The sequence below is a fragment of the Octopus sinensis genome, linkage group LG8 (genome assembly GCF_006345805.1).
Source record: "Octopus sinensis linkage group LG8, ASM634580v1, whole genome shotgun sequence".
Lineage (NCBI taxonomy): Eukaryota > Metazoa > Mollusca > Cephalopoda > Octopoda > Octopodidae > Octopus > Octopus sinensis.
The window spans coordinates 80,394,657-80,412,156 of record NC_043004.1 but is presented as its reverse complement, the minus strand read 5'-3'; the positions used below and the strand labels follow the sequence as shown (position 1 = coordinate 80,412,156).

The 17,500-nt window shown below is 37.3% G+C and overlaps 1 protein-coding gene across 1 annotated transcript in view; it reads right to left on the bottom strand.

Annotated features, from left to right (window-relative positions):
- The window catches only part of LOC115215034 (glypican-3), a 390,560-nt gene extending 374,105 nt beyond the window's left edge, over nucleotides 1–16,455 (bottom strand). Inside the window, exon 1 of the mRNA XM_029784165.2 lies at nucleotides 16,061–16,455. Within this exon, the coding sequence (XP_029640025.1) occupies nucleotides 16,061–16,310 (250 nt within the window). The 5' untranslated portion in view covers nucleotides 16,311–16,455. The remainder of the gene's footprint in view (nucleotides 1–16,060) is intronic.
- Nucleotides 16,456–17,500: the final 1,045 nt, after the last annotated feature.

Genomic DNA, 17,500 nt, shown 5'->3' with positions numbered 1-17,500 from the left:
AATTCTTTCTTTACTACCCACAAGGGGCTAAACACAGAGGGGACAAACAAGGACAGACAAACGGATTAAGTCGTTTACATCGACCCTAGTGCGTAACTGGTACTTAATTTATCGACCCCGAAAGGATGAAAGGCAAAGTCGACCTCGGCGGAATTTGAACTCAGAACGTAGCGGCAGACGAAATACGGCTCCGCATTTCGCCCGTATTTGCGTAACCGTATTTCGTCTGCCGCAATAATAATAATAATGCACTTTTACTTGTTTCAGTCATTTGACTGAGGCCATGCTGGAGCACCGCCTTTAGTCGAGCAAATCGACACCCAGGACTTATTCTTTGTAAGCCTAGTACTTATTCTATCGGCCGCTTTTGCTGAACCGCTAAGTTATGGGGGCGTAAACACACCAACATCGGTTGTCAAGCAATGTTGGGGGACAAACACACATATACATATATACGACGGGCTTCTTTCAGTTTCCGTCTGCCAAATCCACTCACAAGGCTTTGGTCGGCCCGAGGCTATGTAGAAGACACTTGCTCAAGGTGCCACGCAGTGGGACTGAACCCGGAACCATGTGGTTGGTAAGCAAGCTACTTTATTTCATAAAGATTTGCCATAGAGGCATTACAAAGAGTAGCTTGCGGGCTAGACATAGACATTAATGAGGCAGATGATTATGACCACACAGCCACTCCTGCACCTATAATAGTAGTAGTAGTAGTAGTAGTAGTAGTAGTAGTAGTAGTAGTAGTAGTAGTAGTAATAATTTTGGCACAAGGCTAGCAAGTTTGAGGTGGGTGTAAGTGGATTACAGCAACTCCAGTGCATAAATGGTGCTTATTTTAGTTACCCTGATACGACGAAAGGCAAAATCGACCTCGGCGGAATTTGAACTCAGAACGTAAAAACGGCCGAAAAGTCACTAAGCGTCTTAACGATTCTGCCATGTCACCACCCTAATAATAATAATATTTTCAACTAAAGGCACAAGGCCTGAATTTTTTTTTTTCTTTTTTGTGGGGGAGGGGACTAGTCGTTTACATTGACTCCAGTGTTTCACTGGTGCTTATTTTATCGACCCCGAAAAGAAGGAAGACAAAGTCGACCTCGGCTAAATTTGAACTCAACGTAAGGACGGGAGAAATGCTTAGCGGCATTTCGCCCGGCGTGCTAACGATTCTTATTTCTTTACTGCCCACAAGGGGCTACACACAGAGGGGGACAAACAAGGACAGACAAACGGATTAAGTCGATTACATCGACCTCAGTGCGTAACAGGTACTTAATTTATCGACCCCGAAAGGATGAAAGGCAAAGTCGACCTCGGAAAGTATACAACAGTAAAAAGAAAGAGTGGGAAATGTGGACGATAGTGTTATGGACCTCCAAATACGAGAGGACCTCTAGGAATAATCGAAGAACCTAACCGTTCAAGATCTCCCTGAACACCAAGGGCAAGCGACCTCTCCAATTCCTTTTCTCCGACTCAGAGGTCTACACTTAGGGCCGTACCATCCACTCTTGTCATCTTCGCAACTTTCACTCACCTTTCAATAAATTTACTCGAGGACAGCACCTCCTTCTCCGCCCACACTCTCGTCTTCAAGTGAAACTTGAAGAAAAAAAAAATCGATGAGGGCTCTACCAGAGAAGAACGTCTCTGTCCTCATGCCTCCCGACCTCGTCCACCAGACGACCTCTTTTGCCACAGCCACCAAGCAATGGAAAACTGCCTTACCAGCCCAATTAAAAGGAAGGCGGTCGGGCAATCTTCACTATGGACTCGGCGAACAGACGGATGTCCCACACCGGCAGCAGCTGTTCGACGTAAGTCAACGAGTCAGCAGTGCCTGGACGTTGAACAAGTGCGTGCAGAACTGTTTCGCGCACCTCGGACAATTCCCGTCTTACAGCACATCCGTGCTGTAGAGTTTATCTCGAACTGGTAGCGCCCCCGCCCCGGTAGCACTGCCAGGCCAAGGACAAATGAAAATTTATCCTTGGTAGACACCGACAGGAACTTCCTCCGAAACAGACTAACCAGTTTACTTTCGTCGATGCCCGGAGTCTCCACGAGAAGGTCGCACTGTCCCGTCACCAATCCTCTATACGTTGCTAAAGTGGAACATCCACCGATCGGAGAGGGCTATGAGCGCCTGACCGATATACGCCAGATGCCAGACACCCTGACCCGGACTTTCCTGCATTCAGGACTGCAGCTCCGTCAAGGAGACTAGCTGCGAAAAGACGTACCTTACAAACGGAGCCCCCACACACGTTCACCGTTCAGAAATAGTTGCGGGTGGCGCAACCTGAGCGCGTTTCTGCGCATTACAAGCCACATGTATACACATATACACACACACACACACATATATATATATATATATATATATATAGGTGCGTGGCTCGGTATGTAGGGTATATAGTTTACAATCAATTCCCAGCGACGCGTTCTGTCCTTGAGCAAGACACTTTATTTTCACGTTGCTCCAATCCACTCAGTTGGCAAAAATGAGTTGTACCTGTAATTTCAAAGGGGCCAACCTTGTCACATCCTGTGTTATGCTGAATCTCCCTGAGAACTACATTAAAGGTACGCGTGTCTGTGGAGTACTCAGCCACTTGTACATTAATGTCACGCGCAGACTGCTCCATTGATCGGATCAACTGGAACACGCACCGTCGTAAGCGACGGAATGCCAATTACACACACACACACACACATATATATATATATATATATATATATATATATTAAAAATGGGGAAGGCCGGTTTATGAGATTACCTTAGGTTTCCCGTCCATAAAGGGTTTAGCTTTATGGCGTATCGTCAGATCCCAAAAAACTTGTTGGCCCATAACCTCTTAAAAATATGGAGATGATGGGCCAATAGGTTTTTGGGATCTTACGATACACCATGAAGCTAAACCTTGTATGGACGGGAAACCTAAGTTAATCCCATAAACCAGCCTCCCCATTTTTAATATATACCTCTCTACATCTTAGAGTGTGCTTCTTTCGGATTATATTTCTACATATAATATATCAATTATATATATATATATATATATATAATATAATATAATTATCGAGGGGGAAAACAGAGATTTAATGGATACAAATTAATTCATTAATAACATATTCATCTACAATGTCTCGTTTCACAACCAAAATAAATCTACAATAAATATATAATTTATATAATATATAAATATATAATTTTGCATTTTAAAATACCTTGGATAGAAAATCATCAGGGTGTTCAAAGGACACTATAAGGAATACTTTACGATCCGTTATTCAGAATATATTAGTCATGGTTATTATGTATGTATATATATGTGCCTCTGTGTGTGTGTATATATATATATATATATATATATATATATATATATATATATATATATATATATATATATATATATATATATATATATATATATGATATTAATAAAATAGAACATATGCATATATATAAACATATATGTACGTACCTACCTCTACATGTACATATACACGCATATATGTGTACAGGACACCAGAAAGGACGTCGAACACATAGAGAGACGAAAAACATAGACACAAACCAAGGAACAAGACAAGCAAAAAAAGAGATACAGGACAATAAGCACAACGAAAAATCCCCTTCTTCAGTCGCTAAGGTTTCATCTACTAAACGTTTCGAAGGATAAAAGCGAGACGTATACTTCGAAGAAAACTTCCTTCCTGCGAAAAGCAAATCAATTAAAATTCTGAGATCTTTTCGCAGAGGGGTAAAAAAGCAAGACGGTAACGACAGTACAAACATATAAACAGTAAAAAATATATATATAACAGTGGAAAATAAATATATAACAGTGAGAGACAGGACAAGGAGAACAAGATAAGAAGGGCTGTTAACGCCAGACGAAAAAAGTATTGCAAACGCTGGATTATAGTGGACGACGAGAGAGAAAGAAATGTGTCGACCAGTAGCCTTAGAAGGCGGGCGAGAAAAGACAGGATAGCAGTTACGACGGAAGTATCGTCGCAGATGGACGACGGGAATGGGGGAGGAGGAGCAAGAGGAAGAGAGAGAAGAAGGGGAATGGTGCGAGGAGACCATGAAGAACGGTGAGGGGGAGAGAGAGAGGAAGAGACAAGTTAAGTGAGGGAAAAAAGACGAAAAAGGGAATGGGAGAGAGAAGAGAGAAAGAAAGAAAGATGCAGAGTCGCGTGAGAGTTTAATATCAAGGCTAACTTGATAAACAGAACAATCTTACTTAATAGGGTGCGTGCGTTTAGTCGTATAATATGTTAATAAAATAGAACATATGCATATATATAAACATATATGTACGTACCTACCTCTACATGTACATATATACGCATATATGTGTACAGGACACCAGAAAGACGTCGAACACATAGAGAGACGAAAAACATAGACACAAACCAAGGAACAAGACATATATATATATATGTGTGTGTGGTGTGTGTGTGTGTGTGTATATTATTTATATCATTATTTAATTGAACGTCATGCATCTATTTCCAAGTAAGCTTATCTTAACCTTTTTGATGTGACTCTACTCTATACTGTTGTCTCCCCTGTCCTCTCTAACTCCCTTTTGTCCCTTTCACCGTTTTCTATCTGTCTCTCCCTTTCTATTTCTCTCTCTCTCTCTCGTTGCTCACACGTGACCATCGTCCACCTTTCTTTCCTGCACGGACGTTCTAAGGACTGGACGTCTCCTATCTCTCTATTCTATCTTTTCTCTTTTCAAAGAAAATATTTTTCTCAACGTTCACTATTTTCCCCTCACTCAGGGCTAACGACCATCCATGGTTGTTTTCGTTCAGTTTCCTTGTATGTCTCCACTGCCCTGCTTTTGTCCCTAACTTTGACCTTCCATAAATCCAAAATTTTGTTTTGGTATTTAGGGGAGCAACTGTCTTCCAAGACTCATATTGTCTCGTTGATCGCTCGAAATGAAGAGTAAGTAGGTAGACAGCCGACAACTGATGAAGGATCATTCTTTGTATTATTTGTTCCTTTTATCCTTCTCGTTATTTGCGTAGTTCACTCATTTATTTTCATATTTCATGTTGTTGGGGACGTCCTGTACATATACATGCATATATATATATATATATATATTATATATAAATATATATATATATATATATATAATATATAGATATATATATAAATATATATATATATATATATATATAAATATATATATATATATAATATAATATTATATATATATATATATATATATATATAAATATATATGATATATATATATAAATATATATATATATATAAATATATAATATATATAAAATATATTATATATATAAATATTCATATTATATAATAAATATATATATATATATATAAATATATATATATATATTATAAATATATATATAATATATATAATATAAATATATATTATATATATATAAATATATATATATATATTATATATATATATATAAAGAGAGAGGGTACGTACGCCGCGCTATATATATATAGAAATACAAACTGGGACAAGAACGCAAAACATTTAGAAGACGATGCAAAATACACGGACGGGACATTCGAAGCCTTCAATCTTCAGTCAAGAACCGGATCATCCTCGCTATTTCGGCTGATTAATCTTGAGATTGCTCCGATCTGGCCAGCCTCAAGGAAATAGAAAATTATAGAGCAAGAAGAAAGATATATTTTTCAACTCGTAAATACTGATAGAACAGCACATATAGGATAAAAGCCTTACATGGCTGATTGTCGACAGATTTTTCTCTTGTGTAAGGGTTTTATCTTGTATATGCTGTTCCATTAGCATTTACGCGTTGAAAAATATATATTTCTACTTGTTCTACAATACATTTCAACGCTTCAAAGACATATAACATAATAGGAAATTATGTCACAAACACAATTTCTTATTTCTTTGTGATTTTAATTTATTATTACTTCCTTCTGAAGCATGTGTATATAGACAGATACTAATAACACCAGGTTATTAGCATCAATAAACCTAAGCTAAATAATAATAATAATAATAATTAATTCTTTTTATTGGCCACAAGGGCTGACAAATATGATTGGAAAACATAAAGGGACAAAACAGGACGAAAGGTTAGAAAAGGTTTTGTCCGTTTAATAATCATATATATGTATAGAATATAATATAAAATATAAATTACAAAGTGGGACAAGAACGCAAAAACACACAAGGAGACGACACAAAAAACCGAGGGGTCACTCGAAGCCTCTAATCTTCAGTCGGGAACCGGATCATCTTAGTATATATATGTGTGTGTGTGTATACTCTTATAACTGCTTCAGTCATTTGGGTGTGGCCATGCTGGAACACCACCTTCTAGTCGAAGAAATCGACCCCCGGACGTATTCTTTGTAAGCCTGGTACTCATTCTATCAATCTCTTTTGCCGAACCGCTAATCTACGGACACATAAACACACCAACATCGGTTACCAAGTGATGGTGGATGGACAAACACAGACACAAAAACACAAATATATATATATATATATATATATTATATATATATATATATATATATATATATATATATATATACACACACACGACAGGCTTCTTTCAGTTTCCGTCTACCAATCCACTCACAAGGTCTTGGTCGGCTCGTGGCTATAGTAGAAGGCATTTGCCCAACGTGCCACGCAATGGAATTAAACCCGGATCCATATGGTTTGGAAGCAAGCTTCTTTTTCCCGGATTTTGTATATATATTTCCCCGACGCCATTCTAGATGACACGGATTACTCAATTTTCCCATCCGGGCGGACGGGAGCCACGCGAAATGATGCCTTGCTCAAATAATACAAACGCGTCCCTCTGTCCAGGAAGTGAAACCAGAATCTCACGATCATAAGTGCAACACCCCTAACCACAAAGCAACGCGCTTCCCACATCGGTGTGTATGTGTGAGAAGAGAGAAAGAGAGATGGTGGGGATGAGATATCGGATTTCTAGTTTGATGAGTCATCAACTTCAATTTCTTCATAGCTATTGTAGACTTTGTTGAAACTGTAACTGTAGTTATTTTATTGTTGTATAGCCCCAGGTCAAACCTGATATGGCAAAGAAAAAACAAAAACAATCATCGAAAGCATTTTAGCTATGAGTGCGTTCGTATTTAAGTCTTTTATTTATTTCAGTTATTGGACTGCGGTCATACAGGAGCACCATCTAGAAGAGGTTTCAGTCAAACAAATCGACCCTTAGTAATTAATTTTTACTTTTCAAACCTGATACTAATTCCATTAGTCACCTTAGCTGAACTGTTAAGTTAAAAGAACGGAAAGAAAACCAATACCAGTTGTGAACCGAGGGAGCAATAAATACGCACACACATACATATATCTATATATATAAAACTGTAGTTGTGTGAGTGTCTGTCCCCTTCGATTTAGATTCCTAACTACTCCCACGGTGCAGTTTAACCAAATTCGGGTATCTTATAGTCGTGATTCATATCGAGCCCGTCTCGGTATTAGCGCGTGTCTACGATGAGTCTACGATTTTTAAAATAATTTAACATTATTTTTTATTCCATTTTAATGCATAATTTTTCGTGTGTCGATGGCGGCAGAGTTGGCGTCCATGGTCACACCTGCACCTGTTTGCTTCTCCCCCTTCTTCCCTCCCTCGTGAAGCTGTGGGGAAGGGAGTGTAAAGAAATCAACGTCGTAAAGCGTTGTCAAGGAGACCAGCGTTCTTTTAGAACAACGACTTCATGGCTTGAAGACACCAAAACAGAAATGGCTAAGAAAGCCCGAATTGGCATCTATAAGGGAAGTAACTCTCTAAAAATGCTTATATAGTTATTTCCCTTACAAACCCGAGCAACGCCGGGCGATACTGCTAGTATATATATATATATATATATATATATATATATATAGTGAATTACGTAAATGAATGCAATGCAAACAGAACCACAAGCCTTCACTATGTATTGACGATAGAAAATAAATTGAATATAAACCCTGTAACGGAAGTGCCAATTATTTCCCGTTACGGAGCTTTCTGCCCTTATATTAGAATAAATTCTATCGTCAGTATACAGTGAAGGCTTATAAATTTTATATACAACGTTACATATATATCGGTCTGCCTAATCCACTCGCAAGGTTTCGGGCGGCCCGCGGTCATAGTAGAAGAAACTTGCCCAAGGTACCACGCAGTGGAATTGAAATGGAAATCATCTTGTTGGGAAGCAAACTTCTTGCCACAGAACGATCTAACTCAGACAACATTATCTAATGTTTCCTATTATATTTCTTACAGACGGTAGACTGTGATATCAATATGATATGAATGATATTCGGCTGTTATTTCTAGCATAGCGAGCTAGCTCGTAGAGTTTCCCCTCGTTGCTCCGTCGTAGGATGTTAATAACGCGATTGTATGTGTGAGCAGCGATCAAATTTGCACAATAATAATAATTGAAAAATAAAGAAACGAGAAAAGAGAGAAAGAAAGAGAGGAGAGAATTAGTAAAACGTGCGAAAAACACGAAAGAACAGGTTTTGTTTATTCTTGACAAATCTTAAAGAATGTCAGAAGCCATAAAGTTCAAATCGAAGAATACGTTTTCTAAGAGAGACGGCTCATCTGATATCTTTTCTCTTTGCTACTTAACAAACAACATCGGCCATTAATTTGAGCATGTGATGACGAGACTCGGGAAAGCAAGCGTCAATATATAGCGTTCCACTGGGTCATCACAATTACTCCTGTGAATTAAAATTAGTTTTAACAAGTATCTTATAGAGTGTGTGCATGGTGTATACATACAGATATATATATATACATACACACACACTGATAGATAGATAGATAGATAGATAGATAGATAGATAGATAGATAGATAGATAGATAGATAGATAGATAGATAGACAAACGTATAGACATTTTTTAACTTTTACTGGCTTTAGTCAAGAAATCGACCCTATTGTTACATCGGTTTCTTTTGCGGAGCCCTTAAGGTTATGGTGACGTAAACAACTCAACACACACACAGGTGTGTGTGTGTGTGTGTATATATATATATATATATATATAATATATGGTTGATGTTTGACGTTTCATGCGAACACGAGCATCCAAAAGAATGACTTTTCTGTAATATAATATACGCAAGCACACGTATATGTATGCGTATGGTGAGCTAACAGTGCCGGTGGTTCGAAAAATAGCATTCAATGCAAAACTACGAAGTGGTTAGCGTTAAGAGGGTATTTCGCCGCAGAAACCTTGTCAAAACAGAGATTAGAAAATGATGCCGACCTGGGACTCATCGGATTCTTGCCAAATCATCGAACTCACGTCAGCATGGAACATGGACGTTGTATAGCGATGAGAAAGATGATGGACATACCTATCAATCTATCTATCTCAGTCTTAGAGAATTTTAGTAGAATGGATCGACTTCTTAAATCTGATACTTACTTATCCTATCGGACTATTTTGCCGAACCGGTAATGTTACGGGGACGTAAACACACCAACAATGGTTATTAAGCGAGGAGAGGAACAAACACAGACACAAAGACTTACACTGATGTATATACATACACGACGGGCTTCCTTCAGTTTCCGTTTACCAAATCCACCCACAAGGATTTGGTCGGTCTGAGGCTACAGTAAGAAGACACTTGCCCAAGGTGCCACGCAATGGGACTGAACCCGGAACCATGTGATAGGGAAGCAAGCTACTTACCACACAGCCACGCCTGCGCATATATATATACACGCGCACGCATACATATGAGTGGAAAAATTAAAGGAAAACGCATACAGTATCATTTAAAGCAGTTTGATTCGGCCGCCATGAGACAAAGTTTCGCAAGCTCCTAAGAGAAATCTAGCTTGTTCGGGCTCAGAATACCAAATCTGGCAGAATCGTTAGCACGCCGGTAAAAAATGCATTTAAAAATTTTTTCTGTCTTTATGTTCTGAGTTCAAATTTCGCCGAAGCCGACTTTGCCTTTCATCCTTTTGTGGTTGACAAAATAAGTACCAGTTGAGCAATGGGGGGTGATGTAATCGACTAACACCCTCTCCGCCAATCGCTGACCTTCTGCCAAAACTTGAAAGCGTTGTTGTTGTTGTTGTTATCCTCTCGACCCTTAAGTTTGTGTGTAGGTTGGCGGAATTATTTTAGGTGCAGCAGACAATTAGAACCGTGTGGAGATATAGGATCGGGATCGCCGGTTCATTTCGTCCACACAAACACACACACATTAAGGAAGTCAAATATTGACTGAAGAATCAGAATATGAAATATCTAAATGGAAAAGACTGACTGAGACTTCGAAGTTTCGCAGTAGACCACCGGTTGCTTCACAATCTCAGTTGAAACCGGCAGTTCACGGGGAAATCGGGAATCACTGTCAAAATTTTCTTCGTGCTCATCTACCTATCCGCCTCTCTCTCTCTCTCTCTCCCTCTGTCAATCTATCTATCTATCTATATGTCTGTCTGTCTGTCTATCTATCTATCTATTTATCTATATTTGCGTGTATGTGTGTGCGTCACCCCACTTGACAACCGACAGAATAAGCATCAGGCTTACCAGGGGTCAATTTCTTCGACTAAAAAGCGATGCTACAGCATGACCGCAGTCAATTAACTGAAACAAATAAAAGAATAAAATAATATGCGCATATACGTAAATATATAATCCCGGAAACAGCTGTAAGACCTCTTTATAAATGTTCTAAAATCTTTCACAGCCTTGGATTTTTATCTCATTCTAAAAATGTTTATACATACATATATGTATGTATGTACATGTATGTACACACACACAGCATTTAGTTTACAGGGAGTGTGGTTAAATAACCTAGAAAACCCGTCATCAAACGACTTAAACGCCATCTACATGATGACATGGGTGGGTGTTTATTTTTCCGTTGGTCTTCAGTGCATTTGAACAGAAAGACTAAGTAAATACAGAATTTGACACAGAAAATGTGGGTGCCACTTGGTAATTAATCAAGTTGATAACAGTATGAAATTTAGGTGATGTCTATGGAGGCGTTTTTGTATTCGTTCGTTTCTGCTTTTTGTTGCTTTTGTGTTGTTTTCGTTTCGTCGCTCTCCAACCATTTCAGAATTATATAAGTTTCTTTCGGGTTTATGGAAGGTTTTCCTTGTTCCTCTCTTAATATTCTTTTCTACTCGAGGCACAAGGCCCGAAATTTTTGGAGAGGGGATCAGTCGATGAGATCGACCCCAGTACGCAAGATCTTATTAAAGATATGTACACCAATGAATGAACAGTGATATATATATATATACTGAGAGATAGGTATGGTATATGCAGGTGTCTGTGTTTACACACACACACACACACACATCTCTACACATATATAAGCATGCATATACTACACATATATGCAAGTATGTATATGCATAAGCAAATATTTATGAAAGGATAGACAGAGACAGACAGATACACACACGGACAGACAGACAGACAGACAGATAGCTAGATAGATAGATAGATAGATAGATAGATAGATAGATAGATAGATAGATAGATAGATAGATAGATAGATAGATAGATAGATAGATAGATAGAGTAATGGATAGACAGATGAATAGAAAGGTAGGCAGATAGACAGACAGGCAGATAGGTAGACAGACAGACAGATAGATAAATAGATAGACAGATAGATAGATAGATAGAGAGAGAGAGAGAAAGAGACAGACAGACAGACAGACAATCAGACAGATAGATAGATAGATAAATAGATAGATAGATAGATAGATAGAAGATAGATAGATAGATAGATAGATAGATAGATAGATAGATAGATAGATAGATAGATAGATAGATAGATAGATAGACAGACAGATAGATAGATAGCTAAATAAACATACATACATACATACAGACAGACAGACATAGACAAAAGCACGTATAAATCGACAGTGCGCACAGGTAGCCTAGCTAAATGCATAGCCGAAAAGATAAAATAGATACATCACTTAGAAAAGCACTCTGTGGAGTAAAATGTAAGAAGTGAGCAGAGAAAAATAGTGCATGTGCATATTGGCACCGCTTTTAAGTGATACGAGTATCAATTTAATCAAGATCATCTGAATCTAATCTCTCCATATTTGTCTCTCGAACGCTGACAGGTAGATCGATAAACAGACAAAAATTGGTATAAGTCTAATAAATATAAACACACGCATCTACTTATCTACATCTACATGCTTTATCTACCTCCATTTAGAGAGCGGCAGACACGGTGAAGTAGTCGTATGTAGGCAGATACAGCGTGTTTGATGAGACGGAGGGGATGCTGGATAGATGGATGGACAAACTGACAGACAGACAGACAGATAGATAGATATAGGATAGAGGGATACGTAGATAGGTAATTTTGATGGAGATATACAAAGACACTAACAGATGGATTGATTAATAGAAGGATGGTATGGATAAACCGATAGACAGACAGACAGACAGACAGACAGACAGATAGATAGATAGATAGATAGACATAGAAAGATAGATAGATATTTAGATAGATAGATAGATAGATAGATAGATAAACGGATAGATAGATAGATAGATAGATAGATAGATAGATAGATAGATAGATAGATAAACGGATAGATAGATAGATAGATAGATAGATAGATAAACGGATAGATAGATAGATAGATAGATAGATAGATAGATAGATAAACGGATAGATAGATAGATAGATAGATAGATAGATAGATAGATAGATAGATAGATAAACGGATAGATAGATAGATAGATAGATAGATAGATAGATAGATAGATAGATAGATAGATAGATAAATAGATAGATAGATAGTGGTAAAAAGACGGACAAAAGATTGATGAGAGGAAAGATAAATGGGTTAGAGAGAGAGAGAAGTAGCCACACACACATGCTGAGGGGAAAAAATGGTGCCAATTTATTAGGTAAAGCAGAAAAGGGGTTATTATCACGAACAAGTAAAGTCTAGAGGACTTTCTTAAAATCAATCTGACGATCCAATAACGTTTCTGTCTGTGCGTCGTCTCTTCAACCAGTTTCATAAACCTGCCTTAGTTTTTTTTTTTCCTTAATTTTCTACCTTTTCTGTACGTGTGAATAATATAGCAAGTTTAAATGTTGTTGAAAGATAATAGAATTGCGATTAAATTTGCTTTGGCATTAGGCTCTTATTAGGCATACGTGCATATATGTGCGTGTGTGTGTGTGTGTACGTTATGTGAATGAACCGATAATGCTTTTAATAACTGTTATCTCTTGTTTTATTTATCTCTTTATGGAGTTATGAAAACGTGATAACATAAATGTATATATCAATCTCCCTCGTTATAATCTCCATGTATGTTGTGTACAAACATAGATATACATATATACACATATACATACATATATAGAGAGAGACACACATATAGATAGTTAGACAGACAGACAATTAGATATATAGATAGGCAGACAGAAAGAGAGAAAGAGAGAGAGAGAGATAGAATAGATGATAGATAGATAGATGAATAGATACATACGTACATACATACATAGACATATACTTCATCTTTGTCTGGGTATATACGTATAGGACCTTATGCATGTACATACACACACACACACACACACACTGACATACAACTGTCCATATATCTATCTAGTTCCCTCCAAACACATATATGTACGTGTGTGTATAGTCACACACAATTCAACATCGTATGTGCATAAATATCTTTGAAAACCTTTACAGACAAACAACGATATACTTTAAAACAACAGTATATATGTGTGCGTATGTGTATGCCTTTTTCGAAAGCCTTAAACAGCAGTGTAACTATAGCTATATGGAAATGCCTTTCTTAAACACTATATAACTAACGCCATCACTACCACCACCACCGATAACAATATCAACATAGGTACAGCACAGCTCTCCCTAAATGTATCCTGCATACCCCAAATTCTAACACGACCAAAATCTCTGTAGGTATGTCTAAACACGCACACACGCACACATACACAGGCACCTAATTTCACAGTAATCCCTTAAGAACTGACATAGAAGCAGCTACAAAATTTAGTGGAGTTTCTATTGTCGCATTTTGTAGTCACGTTAGGCAGGCAGTTGCTAAGGAACTTTTAAAATAAGATTCGTGGAGGAAGGAGGAAAAAAAAAAAAGGCCACTGTAAGTTCTATTTGCAAACGCAAGCATTCTCATAGTCTCTTTATCTTAAAAGAACGTGAGAAGTGAAAATATCTGATGCTTGGCTTATAGCTTGCCTGGCTTTGCCTTCCTTGCTTTTTAAAGCCGAGCTTTGCCTGCTTCACTTTTCCCCTCTTCTTAGAAAATATAAAACGGCATACAAACAATTAACAAAGGCAGGTGCTCGTATCAAAAACGATGGATGGACCAAACAAATGTTGGAAATTAGGAAGAAGAAGAAGAAGAAGTAGATGATGATGATGATGAAGAGAAAAGAAGAGCATTTGCAACGACGATCGAATCATTAGGGTGTTATAAATGTAACGATGTGTGTGCATGTGTTAGTACGTATATATTTGTGCGTTGTGTCTTGTTTGTCTGCCGTCTGGCAAGGGAAATGATATATATATATATATATATATATATATATATATATATATATATATATATATATATACATACATAGGCGTATATCTGTATGTGTATGAAAGAAATAGAAGTATGTATACGTAGGTTTGTAGACAGATAGATGTATCCCCTGTGTGTGTGTGTGTGTATAAGTATCATTGGGAAGTCGTCCATTGTACGGTTTCCCTAAGCATGAGTTGTCGAGAGACCCTTTAACGAGGGAGAGGAGAAATAATATAGGATTGTACGTAGATAAAGAAAAAAATTAAAAGAACTAAACTGGGTGAAAAGCTAGAGAAAAATAGAAGAAATTTTAGAGAAGCCGAAATGAATGGGAAGATACACACATACACACACGCACGCATGCATGCATGCACACCACATACATACAGACGCACACACTCAAAGCAAAACTGTATTTGATTCAGTGTAACCAGCAGAACACATTAAAAGTATGCTGTCTTGACAAATATCAACGGTAACGTTGATGGCTGCCGCCGAATCGATGATGCTGAGAGAAATGGATGGTTTAAATTAAGAAAGAAGACTAATTACCAATTAAATTCCATCTTTATTTAATCATACACATGGTAACACAGTCACACACACACACACGCACGCGCGCGCAGGGAGTACAAACGGAAAACATATACAGAGTACAAATAGCATATTTATATATGTGCACGCGCACTATGCAAAAGTAATCAGCATAGCCTTATTTATATATACCTACATGCATATAATATATATATATAGGTAACTATATATATATAGGTAACTATATATATATAAATACATACACACACACACACACTTGAAATCTGTACAAATAATTAAATTCAATGATTTACAATTGAACACACACACGCGCACGTGTACCCCACACAAAATACAATCGACATCCTTTATCAACAACTAAATACATTTACACACACACACGTGTGTATTATATATATATGTGTATATATATGTTTATGTATAAAAGATAGTTGGACATAGGCACACTTGAAAGTACAACTCAACACACATACACACATATTCATTCATTCCTTAAACCACAAGAGCATAAAAACCAACTAGAATTAATATATAAATATCACACATTCTGGTCGTCAACATCATTTTCTTTCTTGTAAATTAAAAATTTAATTAATAATTATTTTTAACACAGATATCACTCATTTCATTCATTCATATTTCATTTTATTAAATTTTTTTTAATCAGTTTTTTTGTTTTTTTTTCATTATTCGCATTTAATAAACGAAACCAAGAACATCAATTTTACAAAGTGACAATAATAATAATGCAAACCATAAAAAAAAGAAATTTAAATATAAATACAAATTTATATATATATAGATAGATATATATATATATATACATATACTAACCGGGTGTCGGTCGAGAAGGTACGTGTTGGGGGTCACCATGGTTAATCTTTACATATCTATTTTTCACTTGGGCACACTGGTCGGTATGACTGCCGTTGTTATTCCCAATTAAGGAGTCTGACGTGATAAAGCTAGCGGGATTTTGATCAGGTAAGACCACGTTACTGCCACAGAAAGAACACGAACATAAAAACGATACTAATAATACAAACACCAACCGTTTGCTAACGGCCATAATGTGTTTCTCCATCGCTTTTTCCTTTTGGTGAATGATTTATATTGATATATTGTAATTTCAAACGATCGATAAATTAATCGATCTAACTTCTGAAATGTAAGTGAATATATATATATATGTAATATGTATGTATAGATGTATGTGTGTATATATTTATATTTGGATGATGTATATTTTTAAAACACAGTGTAAAAGCATATAAATGTATGTATATACATATATATAAATATTACAGAAAGAAAAGATAGCTGTATATTTATATGTATGTATATATATATAAAGATATGCCGATGTGTGTATGTATAGATGTGTTTATATATATATGTGTGTATGTGTGTGTGTGTTTATGAATGTGTATGTATGTTTATATATATATATGTGTGTGTGTGTGATGGAGAGGTTTAAAAATCACCTTTGGTATTAATAATAATAGTAATAATAATTATCCTTCGCTGTTGTTAGTAACCGAGGGTAGACTTATCCTGCGGTTTTCACACACACACACGGTTTAAAAGCCACTGCCGAATAAGAGGAGCTTAACAAAAATCGGTCTCAACACCACCACAACCACTACTACTACTACTACTACTTCGACTATTGCTGCTGCCGCCGCTGTCGCTACTGCTGCTGCTGCTGCTGCTGTTGCTACTACTGCTTCTACTATCAGCACCACAACCAGCACTATCGCTAATAGCGCTACTATTGATATGGTTAAAGAGAGAGGGAAGAGGGAGGACATTCACAACGACGGCGACGATAAGCGACTAACACCGCCGCCGCCGCCACCACTACTACCACTGTCATTAACAGCAGCGCATTCGCCGTCGCCGCCGCCACCTCCACCGACATTAACAGCAGCGCCAACACCTACGCCACCACCGCCACTATGAAGACTAACACTATTAGGGCCACCATCGCCGCCCCCACCATTTACACTTACCTCCCACTATCGCTGATATACGACTGCTACCACCGTACATTGCCCATTCTCTCACCGTTACTCTCTTTTTCTCTGCTGCGCCTATCGCTGTTGCTCCTTAAAAACTCACTCCTTCCACTCTTTCTAATTTTCTCTTTCATTCATTCATTTCTTTCCTCTCTCTCTCTCTTTCTCTTTCTCTGTCTTTATCCTTCTTTTCTCTCTTCCTTTATTTCTCTGTCTCTGTTTCTCTCTCTCATTTCTACCCATTTCTCTCATATCT